Below are 16,022 nucleotides of genomic sequence, written 5' to 3' on the forward strand. Positions count from 1 at the left end.
GCTCTCCTGTGGGGTCTTAAATTCTTGGCCCCTCTAAGGAACTGTTTTAGCAAGGGGTGAGAGAAGAGGGGTAGCTCAGTATTATAATGTGTGAAATAGCAGAGATATGAATTTTAATTGATGAGAATGATAGGCCCTTGTGGAACATTTCTTTTAGGTACTATAGAATATGAGGTAAGCTGGGCACCCGCTGTGCCCATCTCCTGAACTTGGCTCCAGGAACAGAATCTTTTCCACTTTTCAGCATAGGATTTTCTAGTACTAGGCCTCCTTGCCTCCAGAATGACATCCAGCACCTGCTTACTGAGGGATGCGATAGGAGAGCTCAAGGAATTAGCCAAGCTGCCAGGTTCAGGGTTTGAAGGTGAGGGTGCAGAATCTGGTCTGCCTGCTGGGATAGCAGGGAAGGGGTCTGAGGCAGGTGCCATGGTTGCAGCATTGTCATACTGCACAAAAGGGGGTTACCAGTGCTGGCGTGGCCAGTCTGGTGCAATAAGTATTGTCCTTGGCTTGTCCTGTTTGAGCTTCAGTAGAACCTTTGAGAGGAGAGGCAGAGGGGGAAAGGCATAAATCGAGAGGCTTTCTCAGTTAAAGGACAGGGCACCCACTTTCCAAGCTTGACTGTGGGAAGTTCTTCTGCAGAATTTGTTCAATTGGTAGTTCTGACAAGAGGCAAACGGGTCTACCTCTAGAGTCCCCCCATTTGTTCCTCAATAGGTTGAATATTTTGGGTTCTAGTTTCCATCCGTGTGGGTCCATGAGATTTATGCTTAAGTCATCTGCCAGTGAATTTAGCTTGCCTGGCAGATATTGAGCTTGTAGGTGTACTTGGTAACTCAAGGCTGTGTTCCACAGAGCCATGGCTAGTCTGCAGAGAGGGTACGAGTGGGTTCTCCCCTGCTTGTTTATGTATCACATAACTGTGGTGTTGTCGGTCTTTACCAATAGTTGTCCTGGAAGAATATGGTCTTTGAAGGCTGTCAGAGCATTCTGTACAGCTAACATTTCTTTTTGATGGATATGCAGGTGCATCTGTCTCGGGTTCCATTTGCCCTGAATGCACTGCCTTGCCATGTGAGCCCCCATGATGTGTCAGTTAGGGTTTGGGCAGCAGGGGGTAGAGTGAAGGGGAGTCCGTTGTGATAGCAGGCCTCTATCCACCAAAGGAACTCTGTCTTGATAAAAGGAATGATAGGCATCATTGTTTCCAGGTCCTGAGAATGTTGACATCATAGGCTTTTTAGATACCATTGTAGTTTCCTCACATGCAGTCTTGCATATGGAATTTGTAGAATGCAAGAGGCCATGAACCACAGGGCTTGCAGTATTTTCCTTGCAGAAGGCTGGGGTTTTGTGGCCAATAGTTTGAAGTAGGTTGTAGAATAAACTTTTTCTCCGGAGTGAGGAATGCCATCTGGGAAGTTGTGTTCAAGCTTGCTCCCAGGAATACAATCTGTTGGCAGGGTACTAGGTAAGATTTCTTTTTATTTATGGTGTACCCCAGTGAGGTTAGAAGTTTCTTTACGAATGCCAGGTGTTGTAATAGCAAGTTCTGGCTTTCTGCCTGAATTAGACAATCATCCAAGTATGGGTAAATTTGAATATTTCTCTGCCTGCAAAATGCAATGGCTGGAGCTAGACACTGAATACCTTGGGCACAGTAGATAAGCCAAAGGGAAGTGCAGAGAACTGATAGTGCATGGAGCCTGCACTGAAGTGTGGGTATCTCCTGCATGATTCCCTTATTGGGATGTGCAGGTAAGGTTCCTTTAAGTCTAGGGATGCCAGCCAGGCATCCTTGGCTAACATAGGAAGAAGCTGTTGAAGAGCTAGCATTTTGGATTTTGGAACTACCAGAAAGGTGTTGAGAATAGAGAGGTCCAGGATAGGACGCCAGTTGTTGTCTTTTCTGGGTACCAGAAAGAGTATTGAATAAAAACCTTGTCCCCTTTGTTCTGCTGGGACAGGTTGAATAGCCCTGATACTGTTAATACAGAGAACCTGCTTTTGGGCCTCCGCCCATTGATTTGGGGATAGGTCTGGTCAACCATTTGGAGTTGGTAGTGTAAGTGGAATCTGTATCCTTGGGAGACTATGGTCAAAACCCATTTGTCCTAGGTAATGAGTTCTCATTTTTTTGCATGAAGGGCGAGCTTTCCTCCTAAGGGGGCAGATTGTTGAGCAGGGCTTGGAAGGGTTAAGGTTAAGTCATTGTGGCATTTTTCTGTAAGGGGGTGGCTTACTACTCCCTGCTTTGGAAGTGGGAGCCCCCCACTGCTTAGGTCTGTGCGCAGCCTGAGACTGTAGCCTAGGTGGTCTGCTGTTCCTGGGTTTGGACTGAGAAGGCCTGGAAGGGACTGGAAAGGACCAGTTCTTTGAAGGCCAATGCCTACTGAATCTGGGAGGCTGTACTTGTAGGAAACCTTTAACAGTTTGCATAAATTTAGTTTTTTCCTCCATCGTTTTGAGGACTTCTGCTTTGTTGCCAAAAAGGCGGTCTTGGTTTAAGAGAGCGTCCAGTAATTTAGCTTTAACATGATCTGGCAAGTTTTGTTCCTTAAGGCAAGCATGCCTTCTAAGTACAGACCCAGTAACAGCAGCCCTGCAAGATGCTTCTAAAGCATCAAAACCACACTGCAAGGTATGTTTACCAACTTGTTCTGCAGAATGCATTAAATCTTGCAATTCTTTATGTTCAGCACAGTCGGGAATCAACATAATTTTCTATTTAAGTAGTCCCATAATATGCTGATGATACTTTAACATATGAAACTGGCAATTCAAAGCCCTAATGGCCAAAGTAGCAAAAGTGTATTCCTTCTTACCCAATCTGTCTAAGGCTCTAGTATCTCTATCAGAAGGGGTACGATTTTTGGCAGCAGTAGCCTTAATGCCTTTTGTTCCTTGGGAAATGGTCTCTGGATCCGTAGAAGGGTTCTTGAAGAGGAACTTGTGAGTCAGGTACTCTGTAGTACCTGTCAGGTTTTCTGGGAGCTGGAGGTAAAGTGTCTGGGGTAAGGCTAGATTCCAAGAAAGCATAGTCTACAACGTCCAGAACAGGAGGGATAGCTAAAGGCCTATGTTGAGGCAGTTGAGGCAGGAGTAAGAATTCCCTAAGTCTCTTTTTTGGACTCAGAGTAATCCTGGCTTTCCCAGCGGAAATGCTCCCTAACAGTATGCAAGGTTTCACCGAAAGAAAGATCTTCTGGAGGGGAAGCAGAGAGAAAGGAATCCTCTGCATCACAATCTTCATAAGTAGATAAGGGCAAATCCTGGTAATCAAAAGGAGCAGAAATATCAGATTCCTGATCAGAAAGAAAATCAGTTCTAGGTCTCAGAGGGGAAAGGCTGGCTCCCCCTAATTAAGGTAATAAGGTCTTCAGACATTCTAAGCATTTGTTTTTGAGGCATATGGGCCTGAGCCTGTGGTTTGGTCATCTGTTTTCTAGGTGTAGTGCGAGATTTTGGCATGGATGAAAACAACGGCGTCGGTTTAATATGAATGTCTGTAGGCCTAAATACACTCTCAGAAGCCAGTGCCTGCACAGTGGCTCTGGACCCATCCAAGGCAGAGACAGCTGCAGGTTCCACAGTCGAAGAAGCATCTCGTGGCATACCAGACTCTGAATGGGTCTCAGTAGAGGCCTGCAAATCTGAAGTTGCGGGTATCAGGGGCTGCGAAAGTGCCATACTGAGTACCGGCAGACTGGCAACTAACTTAACGGAAGCGTCGTCGGCCGTTTTGGACATATGCGGTCTGGCTCTGTCTTTATCCTTACGTTTTTTCGGAAGATCGGTAGTCTGATGGCTTAACAAAGCCATTTTGGAGTACACTGAGCGAATACAAAAGTAATTGACTGCATAAATAGCCCAACGATTAATAGTTCAGGCATTGAACAAGGAACAAAACCAACAGTGAGGTACATTGTGGTCTGGGCCTAAACAGGAGATGCAGTAAGAATGAAAATCTCTATGAGGTATTTGCTTGCCACAGGTAAGACAATTGTTAACTTTTACTGACATCAGTTTGAGCAAGAAAAATGGTCCCCAATGGGGTACTTGTCTTTTTTAAGACTTCAGGTCTGAAACTAGAAAACGAAAATTTCAGGAGACGGCCGACTGGCATTTGCAAACTGCTTCTGCTTCGGGCACCGCAAGGCAAGAAAGACTGATGTAATGGCGTCAGTGCATGTTTTATACCCCTGACGACCTGACGTCATGGAAGAAGAGACAGCATCCGATGCAGAAATCCAAAGACTCTGGTACTGAGGCCGGCTGGGGGTTACCTGCAGGCAGATACCCCAAATTTGATGACTGCAACAGTGAAACATGAAGAACATCTCTCTTTTTATCCTTTGCTTTTATCCATTACAAAGTGAATGAGTAGCTACTAATAAATTGACTCTTACTTGTGCAAGTTACAAGTGCATATCACATTTTAATTCTACAGGTCTATTTTTGTAAACCACCAGTGATTATATTTACTGAACTGAGTAACCTGTACAAGTCATACACTGAGCAAATTGCATCTGCATGCCCACTTCTGTAAAGTGTTACTGTCAAATAGCGAAGGTCATTATTGAAAATAGGTAAGAAACTAATTGAAATCAATAAAATGAATGCATGTGTGCATGCATGCTGTGATCACTAAATCTATGAAGGACCAATGAGCTCAGGAAGGAGTTGGCCAGATCATGCCTAATGAGGGACTTGCATAACTGTAGGTGACTGGAGCAAGTAGCAACCACCTTCTTGAAGGCCACTGCAGAAGAGCCTTGTTATTTCTGAACTACCATAAGTTATCGCGAATTAGTGGCTGTAAAGATAGAATGATCCAAGATGCCAGTTTTCTTTGTTGGATGCATTTCTTGGTGTGAGGGCATGGTGGCCCAGGCCATTTCACAGAGGACCTAGAGGCAAATAAAGATTAGCTAGAATATAACTCAATGTCTTTTGCCTTCTCCAGAGAGATCTATCCATAGGTCTTCTGATTCACAGAAGCTTCACAGAAGCTTCAAAAAGAGGAAGTCTCACATCCCACACCACTGCAAACTAGCTCCAACAGTGAGCTTACCCATAACCTCCCTCAACAGTAATAGTTTGAATGCCAAATGTCAGCTTGAACAGTGTTTCATGCAAGAGTGGGCATGCAACTGTGCACTACAGGAACATGCAAACAGATTATAAATCCATTTCCTTCCTGCAAGATTTTAGATCTACCAGAACTGTATAGACTTATACTTGTTGATGTAAATACTTTACTTTATATACCTGTCTAATGATCGTTTTTGTTTTCTTTCTGAGAAATGTAACTGCTATTTCTAAGATCTGTCTAAAATTTGCCTAAGAAATGTACTGCGATGGAGTTTTTTCTCCCCAGGACTCTGCTGAAAGTGGTTTCTGCCCAGTCAGATTTTCCAAGCCAACAAAGACAAAGACAAATAAATGATTTTTGGACAAGATGATGATATCTAGGAAGGCATCGACCAAAGTGAACATACATGTGAGAAGGGGACACCCCACTGTCTATGGGTATGATCCCTTGTCCACAACTAAAATTTGTCACTAGTCAAAACATTTGCTTGATATCTACACCTTAAAAGATGAAAATTTAGTACAGGAGGTCTCTAGAAGTTCCCCTTCTACATAGATCAACAGACCATATTTCACCCAGTAAAAATGGGTAAGGGGGGGGGGGGGACTTTGGCCTTCAGTATCACTGCACATGGCCAAAACAACTGCAGAGACTTCTGAAATGGACAAAGATTTGTCAGCCTGTACATCTATGATCAACCTGTGGCTTGGTGGCACCTATACATCAGAAAGTAAAGGTTACCTCTCCAACTGCCAATGGTACAACTAATGCAAGCTTGAATTCTCACTTTGAGAACAACCACTGCACCTGTAGGACTTGCCTCCAAGCTGTTTTAGGCCCTGTCTTACCCTCGGAGTCTTAGGTCCGAGTAATGAATGAAAGTCAAACTTCAGGTTACACTTGGGACTCCCATTCACTACCACCACCACCACTTAAAGTGCAAGAAAATTTCAAAAATACCACCATCCTTCAGATAAGGCAAGCTAAGACTTTCTGCCTCTGATGTCTGCAGGTACCAGTGCTGAAGCTTTGGTACATAGGGCAGGGATTCACATCATGCTCATCCATTAAAACAAAAGTAACAGCAGAGTGGGTCTTAGCTAGTGATGGCAACAGTGGCACTTTGTTGATTTGTAGCTAGGTGTTAAAGTAAACTTTTCATAGACATGGAATCAAGATAAATTATGCAAACTGGGTTACTGGTACAAAAACTAATAGGGTCAGGGGCTAGGTGTGCAACATCAATGTCCATGCAAGCATCAGGCATATTTGCACGGAGTATAGGAGATGCTGGTAATAAGAGCAGAAAAGACTCAGTCTCATCCATAGCAGAGGAAAAGTTTTTCAAGGCTCTTACCAGTGTACACAAGAGAATTTAAAACATAGCTCTGTCCAACTGCAAAGTTATCTCCAGAAATACTTAACAGTGTTTTTATGCTCATGGTTGTAAAACAGGACCGCTTCATCTCACACCTTAAAGAATGTTAAACAGCTATCAAACAAAATTTTAAAACATTTTAGGTGAAGGGAAATTACCTTTGCAGCACTTCCAGTTTTGTTTTCATTTTTCTGTTGTACCATTCCAGACGATTTTTTCACAGGAAGATGGGTGCCTTCAAAATTAATTTGCAATTACTTATAACTTTAGGAGACAATTCTATTGTAATTTTAAAATTATGCAATTTTGAAAAAAAAATGCAGCAGATGTGCTTGAACTGACAATTCTGCAACTGATGTATGCAAAATGTAACACAGTTGATGTATACAGACTTTAATACAAGTTTACCAAAAAGAATGCATTGCAATTCATGGCCATAAACATGATTGAAACAAGAGTCTCAGAAAGGGAGGAACACTCCACATTTACGTCTATACAAGACAGTATTATGGTGTAAAATTAAAAAAATAAAAAAATCAGTACAACGCATTATCCATTTAAACAAAACATGGCTAATAATTTGGTTATATATACTACAGAAATCCAATCAGTATGTTAATTCTTTATACTTTAACCAGCATAAACACAAAACTTCAGGGATGAAGGTCATCATGCCAGATCGCTTAGGTGCTTCTCTAACTGAATGCGCACTTGTATCAAAAGTACACTATCCAAATCCAATAACAAAACACAACAAGCTGTTGACCTTGTTCTAGAACCGTCTGGTATAGGGTACATAGAAGTATCCGATCTATAAATGAGATTCTCATTTTCCACAGTTTCTGAAGCAACAATACAATGAAGAAAATGAAGCAGTCACAAAGAAAACCAAAACAGAATGAAACTTTTGGTCAAAAAGCATCCTTTAGTGGAAAACTACAGTAAACTCGCAGTTAACAGGCATCCATGGGGATTGAGATGGCAGATAACTGTAGTTTCTGGTTGCTTAAGAGTTACTATCAAAAATAGGCCTGAATAATACTGTATCCTATACTATTTGTTTGGTTTGACTTGTTCTCGGGTTGGGGAGAGATGCAATTTACTTCTTCCTATCTTCCTTTTTAAAACTCAGACTGTGAAAACATAAGGTATGTTTCTGTGGAGAGAAAACAAAGTGCAACACATGAAAATTGTACTGCATTTCTTCGATATTTTTTTGCTGGTTGCTTGAGTTCTGGTCAACTGAGAGTTATTGTACTTCAAAATGAATGGATGAATTATCTCTACTGTATAGCCATTTGCAAAAAGCATGCAACAAAGATGACAGAGGCTTTTTAGCTGCCTTCAGAGTGAAGAGAAATATATGCCTTTCTTTATATTTAGCAAAAAGTGCCTGAAAGACCCTGCTGAGTGAGATTCAATGGTTTATGAATTTGGTTAGCTCCAGTTCGAATATTAAAACTGCCAAATTATAAAGGAAAGTCAAAGTGTGTTGATGTTGACTATTATTGCTGACAAAAGAAATAAGCATGAATTGTGTGTGTGTATCTTGTGGCATAAATCTTTGGCCACAAGATCATTTTTTAAAAACCTGGTCACTTTATCTATATTGCAACAAACTCAACTCCAAGAACAAGAAACAAACAGTGGCCTCACTAACACCTACTGAAAACAGAAATGGTCAAAGATAAGCACGGTGGTACTAAGTACTCTATCACAAAACATACAAACTCCAACAAGAGATTCTGACACGGCAAACTTAACACTTTATAAAAGTAATTAGAATAGAAGCAGCAAAAATAGTGAGAATCAAGACACAGTTACAACTATCAGCAAAACTCCAAAACAAGGAAATGCCAAGACATAGGGGAGAAGACCTGAAAAGAGAGCAAAAAAAAAAAAAAAAAAAACCAAGATAAATGGCATTGCAATGTCAAAATATAGAGTACAGTAAATACTGCAGTTTAAAATCCAAAAAAGCAATCCAAGCCTAGGGCCATTTGAGACAATGCAAACTTAAACAGCACCAAACAAGATCTGGAAAGTATGCGGTATTCCATGAAAAGGGGAGGAGTTGAAGCCTGGGAGAGTTTACATCAGTGCTGAGAAAACAGGAGGTGACACTTCATTACAAGTAGTGAAAAAGACGAGTCAGATCATGCCAGATCATACCTCTCAACTGTCTCTGATTTTCAGGGACGTCCCTGATTTTGACTCAAATTTTAGTTTAGCTCTGCCCTCTTAATCCCTCCAAAAACTAGTGCCTTTTGGAGGAAAGGTGGTGAATTACACTTAATGAATAATGACAATAATTAAGAGTTATAGACTTCTTTTTCTTCGGAAAAGAAGTTATGTACTCACCATAACATTCCATCTGAGTAGGTAAACTTCATTTGTCAGCAACCTATGGGTTATCGGATCCATATCGGATCTGAGCCGGCAGCTTCCAACAGCAAAGATCCGAGCTCCAAGCTCCTCCCCCTTACCCATAATTCCCATGCTATCCCTTCCTGACCTCAGATCGAGTTTGCTTATCCATAGACCATACGATACCAAGAACCACCTCCATACTCTAACCTAGAGACAATCCGCCATGAAAGCAAGAGTCCTTTGAACATCCATATAGGTTAGGGGAAGGAGGGAGGGACGGTTGCTGACCAATGAAGTTTACCTACTCAGATGGAACGTTATGGTGAGTACATAACTTCTTAATCTGAAGTAGTTAACTTCATTTGTCCATCAACCTATGGGACAGAGTCCCCAGCTACCTAATTCTTGAAAGGTCCTCATGGAAGGATGTTCCGGAGCACTGCAGAGCCAAAGGATGCTCTCCCTCTGGAAACAATATCCAATTTGTAATGGTTTATAAATGTATGAGATGAGGCCCAAGTGGCTGCTGAACAAATGTCATCCAACGACACCCTAGATCGAAAAGCAGCAGAGGTAGAAATCGACCGAGTAGAATGGGCATGGACTCCTTGAGGTGCAGGCCGGCCAGAACTCTCATATGCCAAAAGAATACATTGGGAAATCCATCTGGACAATGTGACTTTTGTTACAGGTTTTCCCAAAGAGGATTTAGCAAAGGATACAAAAAGCTGGTCTGATTTCCTGTGATCAGCTGTCCTGTGCAAACAGAATCTTAGTTGCCAATGTACGTCTAGAGTGTGCAACTTGTATTCACCTTTGTTCTGATAATTTGGAAAGAAGACTGGTAAATTAATAGATTGGTTGATATTAGACTCCAAAGCAATTTTGGGCAGAAAAGAGGGGTTGGTCCTGAGTGAGACTCTATCTTTGTGAAAAATCAAATACGGTGGCTTGGCGCAAAGGGCTTGAAGCTCAGAGACCCTTCTGGCCTAAGTTATGGCAACAAGAAAAACTGTCTTCCAAGATAAGTATTTCAGATCCACCGAAGTTGCAGGCTCAAAGGGAGGAGCTGTTAGAGACTGAAGTCCAAGAGTTAAATCCCAAGGAGGGACTGCATCTTTAACCGGAGGTCTTAGTAGGGAAGTGCCTTTTAGGAAGGTCTTACATAGTTTGGACGAAATCAAAGGGCCAAGATCACTGCCAACATGATAATGAGAGATTGCAGCCAACTGGACTTTGACCGTAGAAGAGCTAGCACCTTGGTCGAATAATCCTGACAGAAAATCTAGTACTGCTGGCAACGGAGCTGTAAAAGGATCTAAGTTCTGATGCTCCGCCCAAATAGAAAAACGCTTACATTTGCTATTATAAATTCTTCTAGTAGATGGCTTGTGAGCAGCTACTAGAATAGCCTTGACAGGGGATGAGATACTGGGAGTCCTAGCTATCACTGGAACTGGATCAACCAAGCTGTGAGCTTGAGGTTGTCCAGATTCTGGGTGGACAGGCATGATGGGTGAGAGATCAGATCCGGGATGGGATCTAGAATACATGAAGGATTCACTGGATGAGACTATAGATATGGGAACCAAGCTTGATGAGGCCAGAATGGGGCAATGAGGATAATTCTGCTCCCCAACCGTCTGGCTTTCTGTAAAAACTTTAGCATCAGGGGCAGAGGAAGGTAAGCATAAAGTAGACCGGGTGGCCAAACATGCACCACAGCGTCTCTGGGGGATTCCCCGGGTGGGGGAATTAGAGCGAAGTAGTCGCTGCACTTTGCGTTCGGAGAGGCGAAAAGATCGCAGCGAGATTGACCCATTTGGAGAAAATCTGCTTCGCTACTCTGGGATTCAGAGACCACTCGTACAGTGAGAGGATGGTTCTACTCAGTCTGTCTTCCAAAATGTTGGACCATCCCGGAATGTGTATCGCTATGAGAAAATGGTTGGTGGACATCACCCATTTCCACACACTCATGGCCTCCCAACAAATTGGATAGGACCTGGTTCCCCCTTCTTTGTTGATATACCAGACAACCGACATGTTGCCTACATGGATCGCAATTGTCCCCAACAGAAGATGGCTCTGAAGTGCTTGCAACGCCTAAAGCACCGCTCTCATCTCTAGGACAGTGATATGCAATGAGGTCTCCGAATGGTTCCACGTGCCTTGGATGGTCCTGCCCAAGCAGTGCCCCCCCACCAGAGGAGAGAGGCGTCCATGGTCAACGTGGCTAAAGGAGGGGACACAGAGAAGGGGCACCCCTTCCGGAGGTCCGGGTACTGGTGCCACCATAAGAGGGCTTTCCTGCACACCCTGCTGAGAGGAATGGGGAAGTTCAGGGGATGTCGCAGGAAGGACCACTGGACTTGCAAAGTCCATTGAAGAATTCTCATGTTTAAGCGTGCCATGGGTAGTAGGTTGATGGTTGCCGCCATCGAGCCTAGAGCCCTCAGGACCAATTCCGCAGGGGGAGCTGGGGAATTGTAGAAGGGCCAGTACATGGAGTTTCAGAGTTCGTAGCCAGTCCGGAGTCAAGAAGGTTAGAAGCTGGTTTGTGTTCAATCTGGCTCCGATGAAATCTAGGATTTGAGTTGGAAGAAGGGAAGATTTCCCGATGTTGATCGTGATTCCTCAGCTGGGGAGCTAGATGGAGAAAGTAATTCCTGGTGGTGCACAGTAGATACCTGGTGGGGGTGGTCAGGAGCCACTCGTCCAGGTACGGAAAGACCTGAATTCCCTGGAGTCTTAGGTGGACCGCTACAACAGTTAACACTTTGGTGAACACCCTGGGGGCTGTGGTGAGACCAAAGGGAAGGACCCTGAATTGGTAATGGCTGGCTCCCAGCCGGAAGCGGAGAAACCTCCTGGATCGTCTGTCCATCAAAATGTGGTAGTATGCATCCTTGAGATCTATGGAGCACATCCAGTCGTTCTCCTGCAGAAGGGGGAGAATGGATTGAAGGGTGACCATCCGGAACTTTTCTTTGGCTACTGACAGGTTTAGAAAGGACAGGTCGAGGATTGGTCTTAGGTCCTCCATTTTTTTTGGCACCAAGAAGAACCTGAAGTAAAAGCCTGATCCGGACTGGTCTGGAGGGACGTGCTGGATTGCTCATTTTTCTAGCAGCCGGAGTATTTCCTCGGCTGCTGCCTCCCTTTGATTGGGTGGAACATCGGGGAGGCTTCGGGAATTGAGAGGGGGATAGAGAAAGGGGATCTTGTAGCCTCTGGATATTATCTGAAGCACCCAGCGATCTGCTGTAATGGACTCCCAAGCTGCCAGGTGCCTCAAGAAACGCCTCCAGAGAGGAGCAGTCGGGTAAACCTTCAGGGTTGCTGTGTGGGCGGATCAGGGAAAGGTTCTCTGGACACAAAGTTCTTCAGGCCCCCTCTGCCTCTAGGGCGGCATCCACCCTGTCCTCCTCTGCCTCTGAAGGATGAGGGGTCCAGAGCGAAACGGGACTGGTGAGACTTCCGGAACCACATCTTCTTCTGTCCCTTTTGGTTCCTGGAGAAGGACCTCTGGGGAGCAGAGAAGCGGACTCCGCAGACGCTGGACCAGTGAGAAAGGGCAGAACCATCAACGGACGGACATTGCATGTGATAGTAACCACATACATGTATTGGAGATAGATTTGAGAGTGGGAGTACACTTTCTTGTCCTCCGCCATGGACTCTGGGGACAATATAATTCAGCGACAAGAAAAGGTGGCTGGGGTGGAACACCACCCTTCCCAGGGCGTCCATCGGCCCAGACTCCCTGTCTGGAGGATGGACCGAGAACTCTCCTGGGCCAGTTCCCCTTCCATGCCCTGGTAGTAATCAGGTCTATCAAGAGGTAGATGGGCCTGCTTCAAAGGCCTCCAGAAAACAGAGGAAAGTTCGGATCCGAAGCATCTCCATGATGTCTCCGAAGGAGACGTCTTCAGGGGGTGACCTTATGGAACCTTCCCCTTCCTCCAAGTCTGTGTCCTCTGTCAAGGACTCAGGGGAGTCCAAGTGCCTCCTCTTGCACTTGTGTTTGTGAGGGACCTCCTCGGGGGGCTGTCCGAAGAGGCCTCACCAACTACATCCTGTTCCAGCAAGGGAACTATCTGGGACGTCTGTGCAGGCTGTCCCTGGGGCCGGGTGATGGAAGGCAGACCCATCTGAGAGGGAGTACAGGATGGAGCTGTAGCTGAAGCCGGGGGCCTGGAATCCCTTGACAAAACCCTCTCCACGACATCGAACGACGAAGGAGAACTGCTCTCCCCTAGGATCCGAGAGCAGACCCTCCCTCGGATCCAACGTGCGGATCGGAGCTGGCACCGACGCGGTCGGATCCGAAGGGCCAGTATGCTCCGACCGAGACGGAGCCGAAGCCATAATGACACCTCCGGATCCAAAGCTCAGCTCTCGGCTCAGAGAGCTCGGATCCGAAGAAAAGGGACCCGACAGACTCGAAGGTGCCATCGGCGCCAAAGTACCAAATACCATCGGCGCCGACAGTCCCCCGGCTCCGACCCCCGGTAGTGGGTCAGAGAAGGAACGATCGGGGTGAAAAAGGGGGGTCAAGCTCCCCCCCGGAGGGGGGGGGGGGCAGGAGCACTCCCATCTGCAGCTGGGCCTGGAGGAACCTACGCATCATCCGGTCCAAGTCTGCATTGGACAAACTCCGGGTAGACCTTGATGAGGCCACCGAGGTGGGCCGGGAGTGCCACCTCAATGACCTCGAAGGCGACCGGGTCATCTCCTCCAGCCTCTGCGAAAAGCGGGGTGAACGGAGCCGGGATGGAGAAGACTCGGAGGCCCTGGTAGGAGAAACCCGTTTGGCTGGCGGGGCCGATGCAGAAGCTTCGGCCTGCCGCTTGTGCTTTTCCCGGCGTTTCTTCTTTCTAGCTTCCCTCTCCTCCTGGCCCAAGGTGGGAGGTTGATTCCCGGCCAGGGGAAGGGGAATAGCAGGTGGCGCTGCCGCGGCAGGTGCCACTGAGGGACCGGAGGACGAAGCCAGGTCCAAGGGCAGAAGTCCCGCCAGAATCAGCTTCGACCTCCAGTCCTTGAGGGCCCTGGGGTTAAACCCTGCGCAAATAGTGCAGCCAGTGGAAAGATGTTCAACCGCAAGGCATAAAACGCACAGAGTGTGGCCATCCGCTGGGGACAGCTTATGGCCACACTCGGTACACTTTGAAAAGAATGTTTTGGGTGCCTCCGCCATATCTACAAAAATAAAAAACAACACACCCGCTAGGCCCCAAAACCACACACTCTGACGCGCACACGAGGGGGAGGGAATAACACTAAAAAATTATAACTAAACACAAGGTAAGAAAACGTTAATGCTACAGGGGAGCTATGCTAATCACACACACACAAAAACTCGAAAAAGGAGATTTTTTTCTCTCACAAATTCAACAACCACCACGCCTGGAAGTTCGATCAAGCTGCTGAGAGAACCGTGGCAAACGAGATCTGAGGTCAGGAAGGGATGGCAGGGGATTATGGGTAAGGGGAGGATCTTGGAGCTCGGATCTTAGCTGTTGGAAGCTGCCAGCTCAGATCCGATAAACCATAGGTCGATGGACAAATGAAGTTAACTACTTCAGATTGTGTATTAATTCATATGATCTGATTCTGTCAATGTTTCAAGTTAATAGCAGTAATATTTTAAAAGTGTCCCTGATTTTTTCTGGACTTGTCCCGAATTCTGTTAAAATCTGTCCCAGATTGGTTGAGAGGTCTGTGACAGATTCAGTTGCCATGGCAAGAAAGTCATCACAGCAACAGCTTTTTCTTTTCCTCCTTCATTTAGCACTACCTTGGACAAAAAAAGGTAACGGAATGAAAAAGCATCTTCCCATCCTATTGGAATGAAATAGTTATGTACTTGCCATAATGTTCCATCTGAGTAGTTGTACTTCATTTGTCTTCAACCTGTGGGTTATGGATCCATACTGGATCCGACAGGGCCACATATCCAGCATCTGATCAGAGCTCCAAGTTTCTCCCCTTACCCATATGGCCCCATCTTCTTCCCCCCTTCAGATCGAGTTTGCTGCTTGACATATAGCATACACCCGACCCAACAAGACCTTACCACTACCGGCAGCCCAAAAATCCTGAGCCAAAGCACAACAAGGAACACTCCTGGGATTTTCATCTTCCAAATACATGGCCAGGACAATAGTGACAAGATCGGGAGAAGGAGGGGGGAATGGTTGAAGACAAATGAAGTACAACTACTCAGATGAAACGTTATACTGAGTACATAACTTCTTTATCTGAAGAAGTTGACTTCATTTATTTATTTATTTTACATTTGCTGACCGGGAGTGTCCAACAGATCCAAACCCCCTTTTCAGCAGAGGCCCGGGGAGAAAAGCTCCAGGCATATAATATGGGACAATTTAACAATAGTATTTAGGGTTCCTATTTTGTGATCGCAGACGCATTTTGTCAAATGCGTCTTGACTGACCATAAAAGAACGAAAAGGCAAAATAGTGAAGTGGCTTTTAAGCGAATTCTTTCCCTAGGAAAGAATTCACTTGGCCGCTTCAGTTACTTTGCCATTTTTAGCACTGTAGTGCGATCTTGGAGATGATATATTTAAGTAGGGTGGGTGTGGGGGGCACAGACCCCCCCCATGTTAAAGGGTGTGGGGAGTGAAGCCCCCAACGTTATGTAATGTTTTAAAGTTTTTTTTCCTGGAACATTTTTTTTCCTTTGGAAAAAAAATCACTTCTCAGAGGTTTCGACATTCTATACTTTCGCTTACATGGGGTCGATTAATCATTGTTTGCTTTTTTAAGAATGCGATGATATAATATAGTCTCAGTATTTAGACATTCAATATTAGAGGAGGAGAGTAACCCAGGAATTCTTTGGTTTAAAATAATCATTACATTTCAATAATTAGTGAAAAAGAAATAGAACAATTATTTAGGTATTCTATATTAGTTATCAAATTATATCATAAATAAGCCTAACTGAGCAGCATACAGTTTAGTAGTAGGGTCAGACTGATAGTAAAGGAAAGTGGGTTGAGTTAGGATCTAAGCTGGTTACTTTGAGGCTAAGAAGGGAGAATTTTGGTCAGGGAGGGTGTGAGCAGAGGCAGGTTCAAGTTTTTTTAAAGTAATCTTTAGTGGCTATTTTGAAGATAGATGAAGGCTGCCAGCCTAGCCAGATAGAGTTTT

The 16,022-nt window shown here is 45.0% G+C and overlaps 1 protein-coding gene across 1 annotated transcript in view; it reads right to left on the bottom strand.

The window, feature by feature from the left end:
- LOC122803889 (probable serine/threonine-protein kinase kinX) overlaps positions 1–16,022 on the bottom strand; it is a 654,852-nt gene that overhangs the window by 249,719 nt on the left and 389,111 nt on the right. Inside the window, exon 6 of the mRNA XM_044073571.1 lies at positions 6,632–6,708. Coding sequence (XP_043929506.1) covers positions 6,632–6,676 — 45 coding nt within the window. The 5' untranslated portion in view covers positions 6,677–6,708. The remainder of the gene's footprint in view (positions 1–6,631; positions 6,709–16,022) is intronic.

Source organism: Protopterus annectens, chromosome 6.part0 (assembly GCF_019279795.1).
Source record: "Protopterus annectens isolate FY-2018-M chromosome 6.part0, PAN1.0, whole genome shotgun sequence".
Classification (NCBI taxonomy): domain Eukaryota; kingdom Metazoa; phylum Chordata; order Ceratodontiformes; family Protopteridae; genus Protopterus; species Protopterus annectens.